General features: G+C 32.3%; 1 protein-coding gene across 3 annotated transcripts; it reads left to right on the top strand.

Annotated features, from left to right (window-relative positions):
* LOC111060775 lies at nt 1-26,672 on the top strand. Of its 3 annotated transcripts, none has more exons than XM_039429714.1 (11): nt 17-334; nt 4,237-4,457; nt 5,532-5,562; nt 6,830-7,107; nt 9,988-10,175; nt 12,206-12,305; nt 13,908-14,064; nt 15,163-15,494; nt 17,178-17,425; nt 24,664-24,753; nt 25,755-26,672. In XM_039429714.1, the coding sequence occupies exons 2-11, from the start codon at nt 4,308-4,310 to the stop codon at nt 25,978-25,980; spliced, it is 1,800 nt and encodes a 599-aa protein (XP_039285648.1). In that variant the 5' UTR covers nt 17-334; nt 4,237-4,307; the 3' UTR covers nt 25,981-26,672. The 3 variants fall into 3 exon arrangements, with proteins under 3 accessions (XP_039285649.1, XP_039285648.1, XP_039285647.1); XM_039429713.1 differs by having other exon boundaries at nt 4,234-4,457; XM_039429715.1 differs by lacking the exon at nt 24,664-24,753 and having other exon boundaries at nt 1-334; nt 4,234-4,457.

Below are 26,672 nucleotides of genomic sequence, written 5' to 3'. Positions count from 1 at the left end.
AAAATTTATGAATTGATTGCCTATTATAGAAAAACGCTATTATATACGGTATAGTACTATATATCTACAAACGTCATGAATCGGTTTAATGATAAAATCACAGGCGCGAATGCTAGAAACAAAGAGAGCTAGCTGAGAAGAGAGGGAAGATGCTGATGAACGCAAATCCATTTTTATATGATTTATTTTCCGGGGAAGGAGAGCCAGTCACAATACAGCGTGCTGCAGCGATGTGTGTTCCGTATAATATGCTACTAACAGTTTAGAATGTTTGTGTCCAGTGCCGATATGTGAATATATTATATCATCGATGTCGAATCATTCTAGTGACGATGTAAGTAGCTCTTGTTACTTTCAGAATTAGTATCCATTTCAGTTCGTAAGCCTATACTAGAAAGCATAAATAAAACATTATTTCTTTGAAAACTCCTCAGAGATTTAGTTGTATTAATGCAATATATGGGATAAAACAGATTAAATATTGTCAAATACTGTTTATTATGAGTTATTTCATAGTAAACTGTAAAATACTCTGTAGGCTGTAGCCTACAGATCCACTAGGTTCTGTGAGAAAAAGAACAGGGTTGACAACTATGTATTTTTAAATTAGTAGTTGATTATTGAAGACTACGGTACGGTACATATTTTGTTTCGGAAGAGAAAGCTGTTGCAATATATTCCAAATTGAACTGTAAATTTTCTATGTTACGGTACTTTTGTTTGTTTTTTTTTTGTATGTTCATTACATAATATCAATATCTGAGTATAGGCAGGACCTCCTATATACTACCATGAAGTCCTGGTATAGGCCTACTCCTATATTCTTTTTGATAGATAATTTTTGTAAAAACGTGATTACATAGTTGATAGGTCATTGTAATAATAGTCCACTAGGTATTAAAACACAATTTCATCATGTTGTCCCGTATACATTCCACTTAAAGTAAACGCTAAACAAAATAAACTTCCCAAAATGATACTATGAAAATTTCATAGCTTTGTAGAATAGGTACTGTAATTATTGTATAAATGTATTTGGATATGCGATTCGAAATCATCTAGCCTACTAAGGTAGTTTGAAACTCATCCAAAACTGTATTCCATCATGCGTCCCATCTCACAGTATTATTTAAACTTGAAAATCAAATCAATTAAAATTTATTTTCCTTTTCAAATGTTACAATATATTATAAGAGGCTTTAGACAATATACTGTATCATTGAGAAAATTGTATCCGCAAAGTGAAGCTCTAAACGAGGATATGAGTTGTTCATTTAAATTTTATTACTTTCATATGTAAGAATAGAAATAAGTGAGTTCTGAATACTACTACAATAAATCCAAGACGGAGAAAAATACAAGTAAGTTAATAGTTGTTTGAACTTGTCAATAAAATAACCAGTTACAGTATAGTCTACTCAATCAAAACAACACCAAAACCACACACAAACAACCACATCCTTCAACTCATACCAACAAATAGGCTAAATACCAATTATAAATGAATATTAAAAAGTTATTAGTAAAATAATAGAAAAACTTTGCACTTCGATATCAATTCTCGAACATTGAATTTCGCCACCAAAAAGTAAAACTGTTACAGATAACCCAAAAAATATTTAAATTGACCATCAATATCTCATTTGTTATTTCACAGTGATTAATCTCTCTAGGACTCTATTTTCATAATAATGAATTGCAGTTGTTAATTAATTACTCTTCAAAATTATAAGTAAATTATAAATTTATGTGTATATTGTAACTTTATCATCAATTTGTTTTATCATAGAGAAAATATATTATAAGTAATAGAATGGTACTTATGCTATCTTCTCTATATAGTATTACCCAGCAGTAAAAATAGGAAAAATCGTCTTGAAATTAAATTTAATATTTATCTACAAAGATATCAAAACTATATAGGCCTTAAGAGTCTTATTTAGAGATACAAGATCTTGTATGGGGAGTTCACTTATAATATTATTTTCTGGTCCACCTATAAATAAAAAGTTTTGAACCGGATATTTTTTACCAAGATAAAGCAGAATATTCTAAAAAATTGTTTAGTGGTGTCACCAACACAAAACGTTTTAATGATTAGGTAAATCAGTTTTACAGCATAATAGTTTTTAAATTTTTTATTGCTTCTCCGATATGATCTGCTATTTATGCTATGATTGGTTCTCTCCTCACAAAGACAGTATGAAAATATATCTTGAGAGGATGAAAAAACCTATCAATAAATGTTTCCCACTTCCTATGTAATCGCGCGCGAAAGGAAGTGTTTTTTTCCTTTTGTCCTCTCTTGCATTAGAAATATTTTGTTTCCATACAATTCTCTCTCATTTCCAAGCCTCTAGAGATACGAGAGTTGACTCTTTAAAAATATTATTTTCATATTGGAGAAATATGCACCTCGAATATCAATCATTGATAGAGGTCGTAAGGTTATCCAAATCAAATTGTTAGACTGTTAATAAGGAAAATGGCCTGCTCCACTATTCACTTATGTCGTCATCTACGGTATATAAATAAAAATCGAGTCTCAAATTTTGACATTCAATAACTTTTTTATTTATGCACCGAATTTGATGATTTTCTTTTACTTGTGTTCGTTATGTTCAGGACCAGGTTTATGGCCTATCAAATTTATTATCAGACTTCAGGACTCTTTCCTACGGTCCTTCAAAGTTTACATGTAATCCTTACAATATGGGAGAAGATTTGTGAGCTGGCCACACACAGGAATAAGAATCAGCTGTTATAATCATTGCGTCATCCAACAGCCGTTTATCAATATTTTCTTTCTACTGATTCACAAAATTTTAATTCCTAATAATGCCGCGCTACGATCGACGTCCAAACTTTGGTTGTAGAACTCGAAATGCTGTAAATTTATAATATGCACGGGAAAATCAGCAGCAAGGAGATAATATACCATTCAATTTCCCAGCGAGATGCATTCAACTATATCTAAAAATACAAACTGCTGCACAACTAAGCACATAGAAAGTCCATATTCAGATATAAATGTAAATACTGATTATTGGATGATTTTCATAAAAATATAGTGCAGATTAAGCTAACGCTAAGCACACCTGAAGAGGCGCAGCTTGGTGATACAAAGTGTTAATCTTATGGAGATTCCACGCCATGCCCGATTCAGTGTGTGTGAGTTCTTCCATTCAAACCAATAAGCAAGAAACACCTGGATGCAAAATGCCGCATCGCGCCTCCCCAGGTGTGCATCCAGCTACAGTTTGACATGAGATACATTAACTATTTGGCGGTACAAAGTTTGCCGGGCCAGCTAGTGCATAAATAAATTAGCTGGCGTGCCAGTAAATGGCGAATCATGTACTGGAGAAGGTTTCTAATTGTTATTGCTAGACTAGTTATGATGAGTTCCATTGCTCTACTATAATTATTGTTTTGTGCACGGCGGTACTATTGCTTTGAAATTTTTGAACTAAGACTTTTCAATACTTTTATTTGTATTTTGGATATTTAAAGATGGAAAATTGTACAGTTTTGTTTCTAAGATGATTGAAATATTGATGATAAGATGATTTTTTTATTCCAAACGACTCTATTAAGATGCCTTCTTACATAGAAACTATAACTAATTGAGATCGAAATTATGAACTGCGATTTACTTGCTCAGTTCTGCATACGGTACTAGTAATAAATTCATGATAATGATATTTTACAAACAATAATTTTTTATATGTTGACAATAAAAATACATTGGTTTTAGATTGTTGATGTGATATGGAAGATAGTTGAATGTCTCAAGAAATTTACTCTGTAGAACACTATATATAAGGAACTTTATAATATAGAGTACTTGAGTCGATATAATCAAATCTGTGAGAGATTCGACTACTAGACGTTCCCATACTTCCTCAACGATATTATGTTTTCATTGCAAAACAAGATCTTATGAGAGGAGCTGCTTATAGTACCTCCCCCCCACCCCGACACCTCATCAAGAGCTTGAAGAATACCAAATCAAAAAACGATTGCTATAAGCCTACTATTGCAAGAAATATCTGGAGAGAAGCAACTCAACTCCCCTGTTCACTCTTTGATGAAAACCAAAACAAGAAACGGAACAAAGATGAATAAGAATAAATGAGAGGCATGCTCAATCTCTAGTTTGTTGCTCCATTCGCACGATCACTGGCCCTGGCTATGCGTTCTGTTATTGACCTTGAAATCATATTGTTCCAGAAGTTTTGAGAGGCGGAGTGAATTATTGTTTAGAGAGAGATGAAACCAAGATGCATCTTGAATAGCAAGTGCCGATGGATATGTCCCACTTTCATGTAGCAATTGTAAGTGCATTGTTGATTGTGCTGTCACTCAGCAGTCAACTAGACGGACTAGAATCAACATGTGTGTTTGGTGGAGAAGCTAATTGCTTCATTTCAAGTTCCATAATGTGTCGCGGTGAGGTGAGTACTATTTATAGATGTAAGTTCTTATATACTATATAAATTAAATTTATTAGTAGTTTTTCACCTCTCGAATTTATCTCCTATACCGATATTTTCAACGCACTTTTTTCCAATTCATTGTTTATTCATAATGTTATAGCCTATACTGTACTTCATTTCAATTTTTCAATTCTATTTTGTCTTTTCTACCAGAAATGTCATTTTTACAAGACCCAGTAGGGTTTCGATGTTCAAGGCCTCATCTTAAGTTGAAGGTTGAGCTTATTCATTTCATCATGGAAAGATTTTACAACATCTCTGAATACAGTGTTGAGAGTTCAGTTTTCATTTCTCTTTAAATAACTATCCAAATTTTATTTATTATCTTATCCTTGTTTTATGTAGCCTACTCTTCTTGAAATTGAAAATAAAATCTACTATTACAAAATGAAAAATATTTACCTACAGCAGTATAAATAATTGAACAAAGTGTATGAACAATACATCAAATGAGAAATAATAATTTACCATTGTTATCATTATTGTTTTTGTATCTCTTTACACTCCATAACTGATCAATTGGCATGTCAACTATTGCATAATCGTCCAAAAAATTGAGATTTATTGTTATGTTTGAGAATTTCAACTGATTATTAACTTATTGCTGGTGTCTTTTTTGAATTTATTTGATGAATGGAACAGTGAAAATTATAAATAATTATGATAAAATTATAAATTAAAATGACGACAGCTATACCATGTATGATATCAAATTCATAATATGTCATCATTTGTCATTTGTCAATGTCAATTGATGTAAAATAGTTCTATTATTACTACAATATCATAATTAATTTTTATTCTGAATTGATGCTGATCTAGCGTTTTGCTGAATTCAAACGAATGACTCAATAAAAAATTAAATATATTGGTCTTATTTTTGCATTAATAATTTTACTTATAATAAATTTCTATCTCAGTCAGTCTACACCTTAACAATTCAGATTCAAACCTTATTCTCCAATTTTATTCATATTCACCAAAAAATGATTATGAACAATTATTTATTCATCTGAATATTATTTGTTCCAGCGCCGGGTATTGAAAGTACACCCAAATAAAGGTGAGATATTCCTCAGTTTTCAATTTTTTCAAATTATTGAACATTTATTATCATGTCTTAGAAATATTACATTCACCGTTTTTTGTCTTTGCATGAGAGCATAGAATCCAATCTGAAATATTTTAAAAACCTATGAAATTTGTTACTTCTATCAAGTTAGTATTGAAAAAAATATTTAGAGTTTTATTTTATTAGAATTAACATATTTTTTCAAGAATTGAACAATGTATGTCTTGAAATATACTCTAAAATTGATTTTTTATTAGCTTTACTAGAAAAAATGAAGCTAATAGATTAGAATTATTACTTTTTGTGTAGTTGAGAAGTTGATATTGTGGTAATTATTCATATTGAATGAAATAGACTAAGAAATTGTCAAAAAACCACTGATTTATTGATAATTAGAAAGACCGGTTTCGGGTATTACACCATTGTCAATCTCTGATAAACAATCAGAGATTTTCAGAGAGTTTATCAGAGATTGACAATGGTGTAATAACCGAAACCGGTCTTTCTAATTATCAATAAATCAGTGGTTTTTTGACAATTTAGTCTTTTTTATTCAATTAGAATTATTACATTAAAAAAATAGTGAAAAACTGCAGGTAAAAAAATATTTCAACAAATTAATTATTATTAGATATAGTCTAAGACTGCTCACCTTCTTCTAAAAAGCTCATGTGCTGAGGAATTCAATTTTCAATAATAAAAAATAATTAGATATTAGCTATAAAGTAAAAACTCGTTAAGCCGGATTGATTTTTCGAAAAATTCAAATATTGTCTAACAATATTGATTGTGATCATATATTGTGCCCACCAGGAGCAGCCACATCAACACAACCATAATAATGTTGATATTGTAATAAGATAGAGATAGTGAATTGGAAATAAATGAGAAATCGCATTTTTCAAATGCTATTGAATATAAAATTATTGTTATTATCCTTCTAGCTGTTTACCCAGTTGTCAATATTTGCAGCGACAGAAGTCTTCGGACTGGTTGACAGCATTTAATTTGAAAATTCCACAGATGAAAATTACTGAGATATTGCAATTATTCAAATTCTAATGAATTAATAATTATTATTAAACGAGAATCCAAATTAAATCATTTACAGCATTTAATTCTGATTTTCGTTTAATAATAATATTGGAATATCTTTTGATAATCATAATCTTGTAATAACTTTGTTCAACTTATTCAACCTAATCTGTTCAGAATAAAGCGGATTTGAATTTGAATGAAATTGATTTGAATGTTGCAGATTGCAATCAGTTGGACTGCAAGTGCACCGGAGGCAGTGAATCAAAATCTCCACTACAAATGAAAATGACTAACAAAAGTGTGGGAAGTTTGTCGGTCAGTTTCTCGATAGTCAGCGATCTAATTTACAAAGAAGAGACTGAAGTTGTGCTCAGAGTCAACAATCAGCTGAATGAGACGGAATGCTACAAAAACAGTAATGGCTTCGAAGATCTCATGAGAAAAAGGTTCAGGATGACGAAGTGTAACTCCACCAATAGTTGTGATGGAGCAACAGATGTAAGTTCATTCATTTATCCCATCGAAATACAGAGATTTGGTGTTGAAAAAATAAGGCATAAATTGTAGATAAATCATTATTTAAAAAAAATATTTCCAGGATACGGTAAATGTATAAATTATAATCTATTAATCAAACTATTTCAATCAAATTGATAAAATATTGATTTATCAATAATCAATATTATTTAATCAAATTATATTTTTCTATTAAGATTCATCCTACACTGTGAGCCGTATTTATAAACTACCGTATTGATTTAGAGATGTTTGGATGATGGATCCACTCTTTTGCTTCCAACATGTTTTTATTGATTTAAAAAAAATAGATTATAGGTGCTGTGTTTCAGTGAATCCGTTTTGACTATCTAATTCCAATATTAGAGAAGAAACAGAATAGTTACCTCAAACGTAACGTTCTAGAACCATTGATTGTCTTACCAAAATGTGCTTATCTAAAAATCGTTTTAAAATTGTTTATGAAAATTGTCCTGTAAACTCTTTAGTTTGTTTTGCAAAAAATTATTTTCACTTTTGTATTCATAGAAATAATATTATGGAAAAAGAACAAGGGGTTGAAAGGGGTATGTTACTACTGGTGATATTTTCCATATTTTTTTTTATACTATCAAGCTATCGAAATAAATCAGTTTTCTCAGGGAACCTCAATACAACGTACCTATTTCCCTATTTCATCAGATTTCTACCCAGTCTACATATACCTACCCTAATACCTAATACGCGGGTTTTTACAGCCTTCCCGGCCGTTTCCCGCACTCAACACGCCATCTGCCTCTATCTCTCCATACGTCTTGTTGGATGCCCCTGCTCTCCATGGCCTCTTCTATGTTTTGCTGCCAAACCGTTCGTGGTCGTCCTCGTTTCCTCCTCTCAGCCGGCATCCACTCATATACCTTCCTTGGTATGCGACTGGGGCTCATTCTTCTGAGATGTCCGTACCACTGCAGTTGTTTTTCCTCCACCTCATCCACCACTGACCTGTCCAATTTCATTTTCTCCCTTATAACCTCATTTCTCACCCTATCTCTCAAGGTCAGCTGACAACATCTTCTCCAGTAATTCATCTCCATAGCCAATAATCTTTGTTTTAATCTCTTGGTTAATGTCCATACTTCCGCCCCATAAGTTACATTAAAAAAATAGTGAAAAACTGCAGGTAAAAAAATATTTCAACAAATTAATTATTATTAGATATAGTCTAAGACTGCTCACCTTCTTCTAAAAAGCTCATGTGCTGAGGAATTCAATTTTCAATAATAAAAAATAATTAGATATTAGCTATAAAGTAAAAACTCGTTAAGCCGGATTGATTTTTCGAAAAATTCAAATATTGTCTAACAATATTGATTGTGATCATATATTGTGCCCACCAGGAGCAGCCACATCAACACAACCATAATAATGTTGATATTGTAATAAGATAGAGATAGTGAATTGGAAATAAATGAGAAATCGCATTTTTCAAATGCTATTGAATATAAAATTATTGTTATTATCCTTCTAGCTGTTTACCCAGTTGTCAATATTTGCAGCGACAGAAGTCTTCGGACTGGTTGACAGCATTTAATTTGAAAATTCCACAGATGAAAATTACTGAGATATTGCAATTATTCAAATTCTAATGAATTAATAATTATTATTAAACGAGAATCCAAATTAAATTATTTAAAAATTAAATCATTTACAGCATTTAATTCTGATTTTCGTTTAATAATAATATTGGAATATCTTTTGATAATCATAATCTTGTAATAACTTTGTTCAACTTATTCAACCTAATCTGTTCAGAATAAAGCGGATTTGAATTTGAATGAAATTGATTTGAATGTTGCAGATTGCAATCAGTTGGACTGCAAGTGCACCGGAGGCAGTGAATCAAAATCTCCACTACAAATGAAAATGACTAACAAAAGTGTGGGAAGTTTGTCGGTCAGTTTCTCGATAGTCAGCGATCTAATTTACAAAGAAGAGACTGAAGTTGTGCTCAGAGTCAACAATCAGCTGAATGAGACGGAATGCTACAAAAACAGTAATGGCTTCGAAGATCTCATGAGAAAAAGGTTCAGGATGACGAAGTGTAACTCCACCAATAGTTGTGATGGAGCAACAGATGTAAGTTCATTCATTCACCCCATCGAAATACAGAGATTTGGTGTTGAAAAAATAAGGCATAAATTGTAGATAAATCATTATTTAAAAAAAATATTTCCAGAATACGGTAAATGTATAAATTATAATCTATTAATCAAACTATTTCAATCAAATTGATAAAATATTGATTTATCAATAATCAATATTATTTAATCAAATTATATTTTTCTATTAAGATTCATCCTACACTGTGAACCGTATTTATAAACTACCGTATTGATTTAGAGATGTTTGGATGATGGATCCACTCTTTTGCTTCCAACATGTTTTTATTGATTTAAAAAAAATAGATTATAGGTGCTGTATTTCAGTGAACCCGTTTTGACTATCTAATTCCAATATTAGAGAAGAAACAGAATAGTTACCTCAAACGTAACGTTCTAGAACCATTGATTGTCTTACCAAAATGTGCTTATCTAAAAATGGTTTTAAAATTGTTTATGAAAATTGTCCTGTAAACTCTTTAGTTTGTTTTGCAAAAAATTATTTTCACTTTTGTATTCATAGAAATAATATTATGGAAAAGAACATGGGGTTGAAAGGGGTATGTTACTACTGGTGATATTTTCCATATTTTTTTTATACTATCAAGCTATCGAAATAAATCAGTTTTCTTAGGGAACCTCAATACAACGTACCTATTTCCCTATTTCATCAGATTTCTACCCAGTCTACATATTGTTTGTAATTTATTCTATTTATTTTCAGACGGTGATTGTGAATTTTGCAAATCTACATACAGGCTGTTATCAAGTCGAGGTCAGACATGAGAACCGATATATTGGTGAGAAATCGGTTGTTTCGTGTCCTAAATATTTCACCACAGGTCATGCTCATCCAATCAATAAGTATGATTTTCATCAACCCAAAGTCGTTTGTCAATTCCTGGAAAATGGGTGAGCTCTCACATCAATCATTATTCCAAGCTGCAAAGCTTCTGTGTATTCATTCTAGATTTATTTATAAATTTATTATAGTATTCCAGATTACTTATAACAGAACAACATTTGATTGGTCGTGACTACAAAATAAGAGTTTTGTAAATTTCCAAAAATTCATCCACAATACAGGATACAAGATGAGGAGCATAAACTGCTATCAACAATATAAAATTATAATGAAATAGAAAAACATAAACTTATTATTTGATGATGAAGTCTTCCAATACCTAATTATCATTATAAGTTTTCTTGAGTACAAATGATTAGTTATGCAGATCTTATTTGAGGCATATACTGTATTTTGTATAATCTATTTATCTAGTATAATACACGAATTATTGAATCAGGTTGCTGTTCTAGCTGCGTGGGATCTAATGCCATGTTACAGATTCGGCTACCTAGTTACTCTGTGGTTAGGCCCGCCGCAAAGTAGACCCACGCTAATCCACGAAAAGCAACCCACGCCATGGAATGTTTCGTAAACCATTGCTAGGCTTCTCTAGACATCCGTGTAAAACATGCAATGAATAATCCACTTGTCAGCTGATTGATTATGAATAATATTCTATAGCAATGATTTACAAAAAATCGCACGGCGTTGGTTGCTTTTCGTGGATTAACGTGGGTCTATTTTGCGGCGGGCCTTAAACGCTGACTGCAGCAATGTGAAGTTTATTGAAGTGGTGCCAGGTTTAATGAGTGCTTCCAATGGTAGCAATTTTAAACACAAATTGGAGGTTTACTAAGCTGACGTTACATAAAATAGTTACATAAAAATTTGTCGAAAATTACTTGTCAACGATGAACGTGACAGAATATTTGAATCTGTTATTGTTCGAAAAATCTGTGTTATCTGTAATGAAAAACATTAATTTGAAATTGAATCACTTGTATATTGCACAATGCAGCAGTATATGTGTATATGCAGCCAGGACAACACACAACTGTTACTTATACTACCAACGGCACATTAGAGACAAACGTTTGTGTTGTTAAGATAATAATGAATGAATAACCATGAAATTATTATTGAACGAAAATCCTAAATAAATGCTGCAAATCACCCCGAAGACCTCTGCTACTGCAGACATTGACAACAGGGCTAACAGCTAGATGGAAATTCGATGAGAACTACTATCCCTATACCTCCCAGGGAGGTACCCGGTTCGATTCCCGGGCTGGCAACTAATTTTTGGATAGTAGTTCTCATCGAATTTCCATCTAGCTGTTAGCCCTGTTGTCAATGTCTGCAGTAGCAGAGATCTTCGGGGTGATTTGCAGCATTTATTTAGTATTTTCGTTCAATAATAATTATATATTAATTAGCATTTGAATAAATGCATTCTCTATTTAATTCCATCTGTAATAACCATGAACTTTGTATGTCGAAGGCAAAATTAAAGTATTCGTTTTGTCTTTTCGTACTACGTGTTGTGCGCTATGTCATTTAATACTTAGGGCCGTTTGCACAGTGACAGTTTAAACTAAATTTGATTTTAAATCTACTTTGTTATAATGTGTTCCATTTTGAGTCTAAGCCACCAGCTGATTAAATCGAGTTTAAACTTTGAATGTGCAAACAGCCCTTTGAACTAGTTTTCAAGTTTTGAAAATAATTAGGCTATAACGACAGCTTTGCAAGCAATTCAATTTTTATTCTTTATTTCATAATTTATAGAATTATGGTGAAGTTCTAAAATATTTCTGAACTATAGTCCAAGAGATATTACTTTTTACACGGCTCTTTCTCAAAGACAGAGTGGCCTGAAGCTCTTTACTTCACTAATCACCCCCTCTACTGAACAGCATTCTCCCTACTTTTGATTCAGCATCCAATTGTGTGCATCATGCTTGCTCCTCTCGACTACACTGCCCATGCTACAAACTGTGGAAGGAGAAACTGGGGTTTCCTGTTCATTTTATAATTAATATCCCTCAAATTATAGTGAGAATGATTATATATTTTTTATCTTTGCATTTTCCAGAGAATTGAACATCAATATTCGACCTTTTATCAATGGGAGCAAAGATTCTAATCAATTCTTTACCACAATTATTGATGAAAATAATGATACCAATTATTTTGTGAGTTCATCTATTTCTATATGATATTTTAAATTATTTTTTGTTGAAAAATCTAGCATTATTATGATTTTTTAGAGATTTTCATGTATTTTTGGTATTTATAATGTAAGCATTGCTATGGGGTGTCATTTATTTCTATTCAAAGATAAATTCTCAAGTGCTAATAGCATTTATGACATAATAAATCAATGTTAAAAAGTATGAGAGTAATCCAGTAAGTTTTACAAGTGAAAATCTATGTGCTTCTTCAGAAGAAATTACGCTTCCCATGTTGGAGCGGCCTTAATCTCTATAGGGGCCTTCGGTCCTAGTGATTTGACTAACTTCAATTTGTGTAAATTCTAGAAAAATTGTATTGTGCTTTTCTGTTGACACGTTCTTTGGAAGGGTGACCGCTTATTGGTTGTCACCATTCAAACCAGTTGTTTGCTATCATAATCTCCTCTTGCTTGTTCGGAAACCACCCAAAACTGAAGATTGATTCTTCATTTCCATTATCAGTTTTATCTAAACAGTTGATTGATTTTTCAAAGGTATCGGCAAATGAAGATATGTTTAATATATTTTCCATAAAATATTAAATAATACCGTATTGTATTTTTAAAGTTGTAATTGTAAGGGTGGGAAAATGAAAAACAAGAAATGATCGTACTGGTTTTGATAATTAAAACAAAACAATAAATTATTAGTACAAAAATTAGAATTATAATTAGAAATTATGAAATAACAATAAATAGATGAATATTTCAAGGGCTACTCGCTTGGCTGCTAGTGAAGATTAAATTGTTGTGGTTATGGAAAATTTAAAAAAATGACTCAGTAGTCACCTACCTTTATGATAATGGCCCCCAATTTGGCATCCACTGGTTGAACGCGACGTTAATTATTAATGAAAAATAAAAAAACTGATCTAATGAAGTGGGTTCAGATCCCTTCCTATTCAATAATACAATTCTCTTTAAACTGCCCGAACTGTGACAGGAAAACTGTATTATAAAACAAGAACAAAATCTATCCCCTTCACCAGAACAGCCGGACTTTACTCACAGTCCTATCGAACGAGCTCACACCACACAAGTAAAATTTTGGGTATTAATATATAACTCAGTCAATGCCAAACATGAAGCCATTTCAAATACATATTTATATCAGTCGCACAAGCGAGCACGTTTGTTATCAAAAACAAAAGAGAAGCTACAATAATTTTGATAACAAATGAAATAAACAATCTTTCTGTCGATGACAAAAACTGTTCAAAGACAAAAACATTGTTCATTAAACTTTTCTAAATTAAAACTCTAAAATCCTGATCAATATGAGATAAATATATGATTCATATATATGTCCCATATGACCGGGTGACATAATAAAAATATAATTAATTCTAAAATAGAACTGAAGATAAATTCGCTTTATCGGGATTATCAGTTACCTATTATCTACCTATTGATAAAATTTTCAAACGTTTTGACTAATTACTACAATTTAAAAATTTTTATAATTGAAAAAATAAAGCTATTTTTAATAATTATTATATTGAAATACCTTTAGAAATTATCATTAGATACCATTTTTGATTGTCTGGGTTTTGTTCGATTCCAGACTCCGAATGAAAGTAACTTCAAAGTATTGGAAGATGGAATTTTGAGTTATCAATATGACACATTGAGACCGGGAAATTATTGTCATGGCATTCGCTACTTGGATGGGAGATGTCTGCTCTCAAAGTCATGCGACTGTGTCTGGCGACAGCGAATAAGTTGGTCTCATTTTGTTGTTCAATATTTTCAAAGCTTTCGCAAAAAAATGTTATACCTATTGAAAAAAAATTGCAAAAGTTACAGCAGCCACTGAGGCTGATATTGATCTCATCGTTATGAAGCCATTGGAAAATTATGAGGCTTTGGTAAAATTAGCGTTGTATTATTAGAAAATTTACTACGAAGCAAGAGGCGATTGCCCTGTACAAGGTCAATCTAATATTAATTTAAATTGAAATTGTAATTTATTTGCCAAATAATTTTACAGACATAGATCTACAATCACAAAATAATTAAGTTAACAAAAGTACAAAATTTTAGAAGTATAAAGTACAATAAAATTAACAATATTATAAGTAAATAACTTTATATAAAAAGCTACATTAATGTTATGGCATTATCACATTCCCATTGAACACCATCAAATCTAATCAAATTCTTTATTTTTACATTGTTGTACAAGTATAAACGTAATTTAATCAAATGGTGTATCATCAAAGTATAAAAGTGATTAAAACATAAAACATGCATGCTATACAGTAGGTCACTACATCAACCATGTATGATAACAGTATAATTATTAATTGTTTTATATTATTAAGATTCATGATCAAAAAATTTGTCAACACTACTGTAAAATGTCCCTTTTACAAAAAAAGAAAAGACATCCAATTTGAAATATCTGCGATTTCTACCCTTGATTGCAGATGGCAGGTGATTAAAGAGCTTGACTCCCATATGAGCTCAGAATATAAGATGAGAAAGCTTCTTCTATTTATTATCATGCAACATATCAACTCAAACATTAGACGTAGATTCAGTAATCTCATAGTCTAGTCTCAAAATTAGGGGACTCTAAAGACAAATATGCGTTCCACTTTGAAACAAATGAGAAGAAATAAGGAGAAAGTTATGTACAAGCTTTTATAATGTACATTTCTCTGATGAGTTCGAAATGTATAGCAACTATTTGTATGTGAATGAATATTCTTTTCAAAAACTAGAAAAAATTGTCTCTCAACTTAGTATATTCTCAACTATTTTATTTCAAAAATATATTTCTTCGCTTTTCATTTATTCTTGAACATTGTTCACAGTGGTATTTGCATCAAAACCCAGGCCTGTTCCCATTGAAGATTCGATAGAGGATTCTTCCTCAACTCCACTGGTCATAATGACGCTGTTTACCCTGATCGGACTGTTTTTAGCATTGATGGTTGTGTGTTTGGTCAAAAGAAAATCAAAATCGCCTCAAATCATTCTTCCAACGTCTGAAAAAGCACCGGATACTAAAAAAGCACATTATACTAAAAAAACTCATAATACTGAAGCAACACGAAAAATCTTTCTGCTCTATCCAAGGGACTGTAATGAATTCATGGAAGCTGTAAGGAAGTTGAGACAAATTCTCAAGCTCAATCGTTTCGAGGTAAGGATAAGAAGATAAGAAATTTGTTAATTTTTGATATCAAAATTAACAAATTTGTAAATTTGATATCATTTCTTAGTATATCTAATATTAGGCAATATCTTGTGTCAAGCAAGTAAAGCGCAAAACATACTTTGTTCAAATTCGTCAAGTCCAAACTGTTCTTTCAACAAACTAAAAGATAACGCTACCTTCCATTTTTATTAATTTTCAAATTACGACTCAATTTCCTAATTTTTACCAAATACAAATTAAACCTTCACAGAGGCTATGATAACACTAACTTTTGTTTTGGCGCTAACCGTGTAAATTGGCTCAGCAATATAAAGGTTTCAGTGGCTGTCATTATTTTTCACCGTGATAAATATAATGTAACATGTAACAATACAGTAACATGACATTTTAAATATAGTAGAACTCCAATTATCCGAACTCCGATTATTCGAATCGCTTTTAGAAGAAAATTACGCAAATTTTATAAATTTTCAAAAAGCATTAACACTTATTCAACAAAGTTTAATTTACACAGAAAAGTATTTAACCGGTTATAATTGAAGTGAATAATACTATATACATTACATGGAGGTTTGTTTTTTGTTTTTTTTTAATTCTCGGTTTTTTTTGTGAAAACTCCATTTATTCCGAATATTCTATTAGAAAGTAGTCCACTGCCTACAGGGGGGGGGATTTTGAACTTGAAATTCTTGTTTTGGGGGGGGCCCAAAAAAGGAAAAAAGGTCACTGTACTGACGCAGTATACCGACCTTACTGACGACATATGTTTTTGGGTTTTCAATTCAAGGAGGAGATTGATTTTTTCTAATTTAGGGGAGGGTGCATCCTTTGGTGGCATCTTTTGGGCATTGATATATAATTTAATTTATATTAATTTCCACATTTATAACTCAATAACTAAAATGATGTTTCAGTAACTCCAAATGTGTTTCACGGCACCTGGGCTCCATCTTTACCATACCTTGAAAATGTTTTGAGTGAATGATGTATTATTTACATTTTTCATGACACGAGAATAATTGATTATAGTTTTTTGTTAAGTTGTTGAGATTATCGCTCAATTTATAGTATATTTATCATCTTCAAATGTAGCTTATTGTCGACTATGCTTGTATATTTTTGTATTTCAGAGTACCTCTGATATTGTGTGAGTTACACTCCACCAATATAAACTACATGAGCTGTATTATTTATTTTGCCAAATTCGTTTGTTATTTATTTATTAATAATTTAGTATTACACAACTTTCAGAAAATTTCCACAGGCTTAAGCCCAGAACTGTTCCAATTCTAATTTATACAACAGTCCAAATTTAGGTAGATAATTATGTGTCACTTTCACATTTTCGAACTACACATTCCAATTCACAATCCGAAACAAAAATCATTCCAATTAAAAATACTTCTAAACTGAAATAGCCTAATCATTTATAAACCATTTATTAAAATAGACCAAACTTTTATGAAATTGTAAAATGTTGAGAACAAAAAGACAAAGTCACCATACATTAATAGAGATATACACAGTAGGAGGTGTATCGTACCACTTCTACCAATATACTAAAAATAGTATAATAAAATGCACCTAATAATATACATTCTCTTGGATCTTGTTCTTGAGTTCTTATAGATTCCTCTATATTGTCACGAAACTGTCTCCTGTCTTCAGGTATCTGATGTTTGGGACTCTCAGTTGATCGAGAAAATTCGGCCAGATCCAACGGGATTTGTGCAATCGAATGTTGGTGCTGAAGACACAACGACAATAGTTGTGACGAGCGAGTGCTCTAATGAATTGATTTGTGTCAACAGTGAGAATTCAACAGTTTATTACCGGGAGCCTCAAGAATTTGATGACCTTTTTCGCTTGGGACTCAAATGTTTAGAAAGTTTCAATAGAAAGCGCTACATAGTGAGGTAGGCCTATGTACTCGAATATTAACTATAGGTAAACTATAATGAAATTATATCAATAATATCCAGGGTGCTTTATGATATAAAAAGTTTACCTATTATAATATCTAGTGAACCGGCTCTAATCAATAATAATAATAATAATAATAATTTCCTTCCTTTCCTTTTTCCTTCGTCCTGGTACCCCCAGAAGAAGGGAGTTTATTATAGAAAATATAACAAACAAAAATGAAAAATACACTTATAAAAAGAAATCTTACATATAAAACAAATGAAGAATAATAAAAAAGCAAGAATGACAAACACGATAAGAAAATTCCTTTTCAGTGGAAAATTTCAAATATTATAAACCAGACGAAATATAAATTCTCCAAAACCTTCTAAAGAAGGTTTGACTGGAGTGGAGGAGTCAAGTTTTACATTATATTTAAAAAAAAACATAGAAATAGTACATTGATATAATCAATCAGTGATCCCAAAATAATAATTTTCAATTCAAATCATATCAAAAGAAAAATAGTTGTCTTTATTATTATTCAAAAATAATAATAATAATAATAATAATAATAATAATAATAATAATAATGATAATAATAATAATATAATAATAATAATAATAATAAAGACAACTCGAAACATCATTTATAACCATGCAATGTTGACAATAAAAAAGACCGAGTGAATGTGGATAAATTTTGGGAGCGATTGGAAGTTGAAATGTCGAAAATACCAAAACATGATGTAAAAATTCTTCTTGGAGATTTCAATGCACAAATTGGTCGAGAAAGGAAACACAGGAAAACGGTTGGCTTATACCCAGCGCACAAAATGACCAACAGAAATGGTATGAGACTGATCCAGCTTTGCCAACAATTTAATATGAAAATCAGCTCAACATCTTTTAAGAAAGTGCCTAAAAAACAGAAGACATGGAGGTCTCCCATAAACCAACTCGGAGAGTTTCAAATAGACCATGTTGCTATCTCGTATGATTTTCAAAAAGAGATCAGAGACATACAGGTTAGAAGAGGCGCAAATATTGACTCTGACCACTACTTGACTAGAGTTCGAGTTCAATTCACCCCAAGAAGGAAAATGCCTAGAACACCACCAGCAGTCCCAAAATTTAACCTAATGAATCTAAAAGAGTCCGAAACAGCAACAAAATGGGAAAATGTTCCTGCAAATAACTGGCAAGAATTCAAAGAAAAAATTACAGAAATAGCAAAGGAACACATACCACTACAAAAGAAACCGAAACATCCATGGTGGAACAGGGAATGTGAAAAAGCAGTTGAATCACGCAAAAAATCGTTTGAAAAATACTCTTCAAATAAGAATGAGATGACCCACAAAGACTTTCTAGAAACAAGAAAACTTTCAAACAAAATCATCAGACAAGAGAAAAGAAAATATGTAACTCAGCAAATAGAATCAATTGAATCCGATTTTAAAAATTATAACACGCACAGATTCTACAAAACGTTTTCAAATCAAATTAAAGGTTACATTCCTCAAAACGTTTGCTTCAAGAAGCCAGATGGAAGTCTTGCACTTAGCAATGAAGAAAATTGTGAAGTACTAGCTAATTATTTTGAAAATCTTCTAAACTGTCCAGAACCTGTAGAAATTCTCCCGATTTTCAACCACATACCTCTACAACAGGATGAATCATTACCACCAACAGAAGAAGAAATCATCAAACACATAGGTAAACTAAAAAATAACAAGGCGTCTGGAGAAGATGGGATTGTAGCAGAATTTTTAAAAAACCTAGGGTATAATTCGAGAAAAGAGCTAGTTTCAATTATCCAGAATGTATGGATCACAGAGGAAATCCCTGAAGATTGGAAATGTGCTCTAATACACCCATTGCATAAAAAAGGAGATAAGACCGATGTGAATAACTATAGGGGTATTTCTCTTCTTGCTGTCGCCTATAAAATATTATCAGCTTGTCTTCTTGAAAGAACCCAGAAACAACTAGAACCCAAAATTTCAGATTTCCAAGCTGGATTTAGACCAAATCGTTCATGTCCAGAACAAATATTGAACTTGAAATTAATATCACAGATAAGAAAATTACGAAGTAAAGCCACAATATACGTATTTGTTGATTTTAAGAAAGCCTACGATTCAATCCACAGACCAACACTATTTAAAATTCTTGAAGAGAAAGGCCTGGATCAGAAAACTCGAAAAATCATAGAACAAACATTGACAAACACAACATCAAAAATAAAATTTATGGGAGAACTTTCGAAGCCTTTTGAGATAAAGACTGGTGTTAGGCAAGGTGATGGATTATCACCACTGCTCTTCAACATAGTTCTTGATAGAGTAATGGAAGAATGGGAAAAGAAACTGAAGGAGGTGAACCACTGGAAGCCAATCTCGCTGGGAACCAAGAAAAATAATCTTCAAATTCCATACTTAGCTTTTGCAGACGACCTTGCTATAATGTCAGATTCATTGGAAAGTGCAATAAAACAAATAGAAATTTTAAAAGAATGTGCTGAACAAGTAGGCTTACAAATATCATTTGAAAAAACTGTTTTCACAACATCAAATATAGAAGTTACTAAATTACAAACAAAATATGGAACAATTAAGAAGGTACCATACTTTAAATATCTTGGGGAAATTATATCAGAAAAACATGCACAAAATGAAAGGATACAGAAAGCTCGTAAAGGCCTAGGGCTAGTGCAATATATTTATAATAAGAGATGTATGTCTATCAATACCAAAATCAAACATTATAACGCAGTAATCAAGCCAACAATGTTGTATGCCAGCGAGACCCTAACACTTAGCAGAAAAACAGATACTGAAAATTTGAAAAAAGAAGAAAGGAAGATAATTAGAAAAATACTTGGACCAAGAAAGACCGAAGATGGTTATAGACTACAGAAAACAGCCAAAGTTGAAGAATACTCTAACATAGAAGCAGACATCAGGAAAAGGCGCCTTAAATTTTATGGTCACATAATGAGGCTTCCAGATCACAGACTTACAAAAAGAATAGTAACATATGTAGCAACCCTTAGTAATGGAGGTGCATGGATGAAAAACGTCAAGAAGGACTTAATACTTGCTAACATTAACAATGATGAAATATACAACAGGAACAGTTTCAGAGAAAAGGTTGAAAAATGGGAAGTTAAACCAGAGATGACTGTGCCAAGAGTGGGAACAAAATGGAGTGAAGCAAGGAAAGCGGAGTTCTCACTGAAAATGAAAAACTGGTGGATTGATAAAAAGAACAAGAAAAACAAAAAATGAACCAAATTTTGCTCAGCGTCTTCCATCTGGGAGCTTGACGGCTAATAATAATAATAATAATAATAATAATAATAATAATAATGATAATAATAATAATAATAATTCCATCCTTTCCTTTCCTTTTTTCCTTTTCCTTCGTCCTGGTACCCCCAGAAGAAGGGAGTTTACTATAGAAAATATAACAAACAAAAATGAAAAATACACTTACAAAAAGAAATCTTACAAACAAAAAATGAAGAATAATAAACAAAACAAGAATGACAAAAGATAAGAAAATTCCTTTCCAGTAGACAATTTCAAAATTCATAAACCAGATGAAATATAGATTCTCCAAAACCTTCTAAAGAAGGTTTGACTGGAGAAGTCAAGTTTTACATTATATTAACATAATAATAATAATAATTATCATTATTATTATATGTCGATGTGGGGGACAGTGCTGAAAATGAGAATTAATGCTGGGCAAATTCAGACCAATACTATACCAGTCTGTCAAGGTATTTTCCAAGGGGATAGTTTGAGCCCATTGTGGTTTTGTTTAGCTCTGAACCCATTGTCTGCATCACTCAATTCCACAACACATTGAATCAAACTGAAGGGAGAAGCAAGAGAAATTCATCCACTGTCCCACATGATGTATATGGATGATATCAAGCTCTATGCAAGTACTGAAGGAAATGCTGGGTCTGGTTAGAACCTTTTCTGCTGATATCTGCATGGCATTTGGTCTGGAGAAGTGTAAAACACTCAGTGTTGTGAGAGGTCAAGTCGTGGCACAAATGATTGATGAGGACCTGGAGAGTGCTTTTGCAGCAATGGGGCCAAGTGATGTCTACCTCAAGTACTTGGGCTTTTGCCAGGCTAGACAAATAAACCAGAAGAATGTCAAGCAGAAAATGAAAGATACATACCTGACCAGACTGAGGAGACTTTTGGAGACTCAGCTAAATGGCAATAATATGTTCAAGGTCATCAACACTTATGCAATACCTGTGCTGACTTACTCATTTGGTGTTGTTTGTTGGACTGCAACTGATTTGGAAGATCTTATGAGATCAACAAGAGCGCTCCTCACTAAGTTCAGAGCTTATCACCCCAAGGCCTGTATAGGGAGGCTCATATTGCAAATAAAGAAAGGCGGACGCGGGCTCATTGATATAAAATGTTCTCGTGAGAGACAAATCAGAAGCATGAAGACATACTTCATGGAGGAAGAAGGTGACTTGTATGCAGCAGGGAGAAAAGCTGATAGAGGGTACACTCCCCTCAATCTTTCTGAGCTGCCTACTGCAGACTTCAAAAGGAACAAACAGCATGAGAGTGAGATTCTGGAGCAATGGAAGTCGAAGCAGCTTCATGGAAGGCATGCGTTTGCCTTATTTCAGCCTGGAGTTGATGAGGAGGCTTCCAATGCATGGCTTTGGCACAGGGACCTGTTTATTGAAACAGAAGGAGTTTTGGTTGCCATACAGGATCAAGTAATTGCAACAAGAAATTATCAAATGCATATAATGAAGCTGCCTATAAATAATGATTCATGCAGACGTTGTGGCTTGGCACCTGAGACTATTCAGCACATCATGTCTGCATGTCAATCACTGGCAGCTACTGACTATTTAAAGCGCCACAATGCAGTAGCTGGGATCTTGCATCAGGACCTTGCTTTGAAGTACCAAATCATCAATCAGAAGCTGCCCTACTACTCGTACAAGCCATCCCCAGTCTTGGAGAATGATACACATAAGTTATATTGGGACCGGTCGGTGCTGACAGATAGAACAGTTGCTCATAATAGGCCAGATAACATCCTCATGGAAAAGGTAGCCAAGGAAACAACACTAATAGATGTTGGCATACCATGCTGCCACAACTTGGACCAGTATTATAATAAAAAGGTCTCCAAGTACCTTCCCTTGGCTGCTGAGATCAAGGATGTATGGATGCAAGAAAAGGTCACAATTGTTCCTGTCATTATCTCCACGGTTGGAGTTGTAACTAGAAAAGTGTCAGCAAATCTTTGTCAGATGGGAATATCGAAAAGTGCAAAGTATGCCATGGAAAAAGCAGTTGTTCTTAGCACAGCATCCATTGTGAGATCATTTTTGAACATTTCAGTTTAGTGATGCACCAAAGTCTGGCCAAAGGCCGACTTTGACTGCAATAAACACTCACTTGTCATGTGATGAATGAAATGATAAAAATAATTATAATAATTGAAACATTCTGTTAAAGCACTCTCAGCCTATCCTGGAAATTTTCTAGAGCATATTTGAAGAACTCTTAATAAATTCTATCTTCACCGGGAGCTTTAACAATTAAGTTTGGCTTTTGCTAGGACTGTCATTAGTCTTGGAGTAATATTGCATTGGAGGCATTATGTATTTCATCCATATTATAAGGCTCAGCATATAATTTTTTCTAAGCTTGATATGGGATTCAATAAGTGCACCAAAATATTGCACCCAATCTTCCAATAAAATGTTTGCTCCTGAGTTGGACATTTTAATTTTGAATCTGCTGACAAGCTTCCAAAATGGTTTAGACTCCTTGAAAGTTTCAAGCTTTTCTGTCAAACGAAGCCAAAATTCATATTTTTCCACGCGAACTCTTAAGGCTGTGCAAAGGCTGAAAATAAACTTTTTACTGGTGATATTTTTCAAAGTTTTTCGATTTGTATACTATCAAGCTATCAAAATGTAAACGTTTTCTCACGAAAACATTTTTTTCCTTTTTGAGATGATGAGCGTCTAAAGTTTAAATCTTTGGGACAGAATATTTGAAATTCGATAAGAGTTAAATCCATGAGATTTGGAGGATACATTCTTCATGGTATTATTGATTGAATAAAACAAAAATGTTCTGAAAATATCAATTTTTGAGAATGTTATTCAATTTTCCAGAAATGATCAACAATAACTCAACTAAAAGTTATTTTTGGTCATTTTTGCTAAATTGAATGATTTTTTCAAAAATTGATATTTCCAGAAAAGTTTTATTCTATTCAATCATCAATACTATGAAGAATTTATCCTCTAAATCTCATGGATTCATCTCTTACCAAATTCGAAATGTTCTGTCCCAAAGATTTAAGCTTTAGGAGCTCATATATCAAAAAGTAATGATGGGAAAAATAAATTTCTTGAGAAAACATGTTCATTATGATAGATTTATAGTATACAAATCGAAAATTAAAAAAAAAATTACCAGTAGAAAGTTTTTTTTAGCCTTTGCACAGCCTCAAAATCTCTTCTTTTCTAGCAATAAATCTCCTGCGCATTATTCCTGAGTTTGTTCTCCAGTAGTTCTTCAAAAGTTCAAACACCTCTTTCCTTGTTCTCCTGCACTTTTAGTCAAACCACTGTTGCTTCCCTATTGGGTTTGTTGATTGTGCTCAGACTGAGATCCACACTCATGTCTATTTTGATTATTACTCCAAGTCCTCTTTAGCATCATTTCATTATTGTAATCGGTTGCTTAAAAAAGGTACTATATTATTTTAATTTTATAATTATTCTTGAAGTATAGTTCACAATATAAGAACCGTATTTATAAACCATTTTTAAAAACGTACCCTCTAAGGTTTGGTTGCCTAGCTGTCATCAATCTATTTTTCTTAGCAGCTTAACCAAGCTTGATCAAGTTTGCTCTTGAGAACTTTTTTTAGTACACGGCACAGAACTAAGCCAGCTGCTAAGTTTTCATTCCAAATTTAGCATTCTCAAAAACCAAATTTTTCATATTCATAGATAAGTTAATGAGTTCAACACGTTTTCAAGATTTTTTTATAATTCAATAATGATGCAAATATTTGGCTCTCATTTAATCTACAACAGTTGTATAATCCTTTACTTTTTGAAATTCTTTTCATGGTTTGGCTAAATGCTTAGCTAAGTCAATCAGGTTGGATATGTACCCATCTTATTTCATTGTAAATTAATAGTGATCATTTTTTCCAGATTGGCGAATGAGCAATTATCTGACAAAAACATTCGTGAGATTTACATTTTGCCTGTGCACTTGGAGCTATTGATAAAAAATATTCATGGGTTTGTATTCTTCTTTACATAATTCCCAAATTCATCCCTCTACAGAAAAATATTAATGTAAACTTTCGACCATCATATTTAAACCTGGTGAAATTCCAATTCTGTAGTTTCAATCTTTTTTTTTTATAGATTTTGACAAAATTCATTTCATTCGATATTTTTAAGACAAACCTTTTTGTAGAATATCTGTTGAATCCATGATTTATAAGTGGAACTATCACTTTTCCAGAGAAGGTGTGAGGGTCATCATCCAATCCCACACAATATCAATATAATAACCACATATCATTCATTTCAATAAGCAATTCATGATGAAAAATATGTGTAGATATATTTATTTATTTATTCGTGGACAGAATCACAAATCATATAAATATGATTAGGAAGGACGAACAACAGGCTTGGCCCAAATCTATTCCATTCCCAAATTTTGATAAATTAATAAAATGAGATATCAAAAAAGTGATATTTGGGTGGGGGTTTGGTGGGTACTAGTGAACGATCTTTCTCCTCCCTGCATAGAATAAAAACCTACGGAATTCCATAGGTCAGCAAAGATTGAACGGATTAGCAATGCTAAATTTTTGCCGAGAAATAACCATCTCTCCAGATGAAGTGCTTGATAAGCTGTCTAAAACACCAAGACGTTTGGATTTTAGACTTAAATTAAAAAAATGTTTTTTGATTATTTATTTAATGTGTTTTGATTATTAAAAAAATTTAAAACTAATATACTTAGCTAATCTCTGATAAAAAAGATTTATATTAAGTATGACTGCATTATTGGCATTACATTGATTTCATCTTGCACCCCCCACCATGACTTAGGTAACCCCCTCCTTAACTAGATCCTAATTACGCCACTGTAAATTAGTAGTGTACCGTAATACTCCACTTCTATGGTCTTTCATATTCAACTATCACAATTTTAATTTAGCCTACTTGTATTTAAAAAAAGTTCATATTGATTCAATATTGATAAATTATTGTATTTTTTACAGAATTGTTGAGCCTGATCAAAAATTTCAACTGAATGGGGCTAGTGAGGTTGGTGAACTGAGAACCCTGGTCGACGAGCTAAGTAAATTCAAATTAGAAAATCCTGGTTACTTGCTCAATGAATTAATTTTCATTGAGCCAAAAAGAAACGGAGGCGGATCCAGGATTGAGTCAAGCGGGGAGGGCAAGGAGATGGGTGTTTTCGTCTCAGAATATATTATATGTTGACGAATTTAATTATTAAATAGATATGAGAATATACCTATTTAAGTATAGTCTCATATTTTTACATTTGTTAATGAATACTATATATTAAATTGAAAAAGTGTCATTCTATCTAGTGGAAATTGTACACATGAAAATGGAAGAAGAGGGGCAGTAGCTCTCCATTCATCTCCCTCCTCCAAGCACCTCCCCCACCACGATCTGTTAGGTCACTGTAGAAAGCAAATCAAGAAATATGGGTTTCCTTCAATTCGAACATGTAATGGATATACTTGAGCAAACTGTATAAATCTGATGGAAACTTGAATAGAAAAGACTGAATAGTCATTTTTCAATTATTCATAATTGAAATAGGGTTGATAGAATCTCTGAAAATATCTAGTCTGAAAGTATTCGGTAAGTAACTAAGATAGTATATTGCTGAAATTCTTAATCTAGAATCTAGTTTATTAGGCCACCAGTTACTTATTAAGTTGTAGATATTTCTTTTGCCGCATCCACATGTTGGCCCAATGAAGGCCAATGATGACCAGCGCCAGTGTGTGGATGGGTGGTTTGCCAGCGCAGGCCTACATGTGGACTAAGCATTACCAGACTGGGCCAACATCTGGACTAGACATTATACATAGGTACCAGTAGAATTTAATTTTTTATGTAATTTTTGGTTTATAAAATAAACAAAATCTAGAATTCAA

The sequence above is a fragment of the Nilaparvata lugens genome, chromosome 5 (genome assembly GCF_014356525.2).
Source record: "Nilaparvata lugens isolate BPH chromosome 5, ASM1435652v1, whole genome shotgun sequence".
In the NCBI taxonomy this organism is placed as follows: domain Eukaryota; kingdom Metazoa; phylum Arthropoda; class Insecta; order Hemiptera; family Delphacidae; genus Nilaparvata; species Nilaparvata lugens.
The sequence above is the reverse complement of the archived record's forward strand: the minus strand, read 5'-3'. Positions and strand labels throughout refer to the sequence as shown.

Coding starts and splice junctions, on each gene's coding strand:
- LOC111060775 (XM_039429714.1), top strand. CDS start 4,308: ATGGATATGTCCCACTTTCATGTAGCAATTGTAAGTGCATTGTTGATT. Junction 5,563..6,829: donor GAAAGTACACCCAAATAAAG/GTGAGATATTCC, acceptor TGAATGTTGCAG/ATTGCAATCAGTTGGACTGC. Junction 10,176..12,205: donor TGTCAATTCCTGGAAAATGG/GTGAGCTCTCAC, acceptor TGCATTTTCCAG/AGAATTGAACATCAATATTC.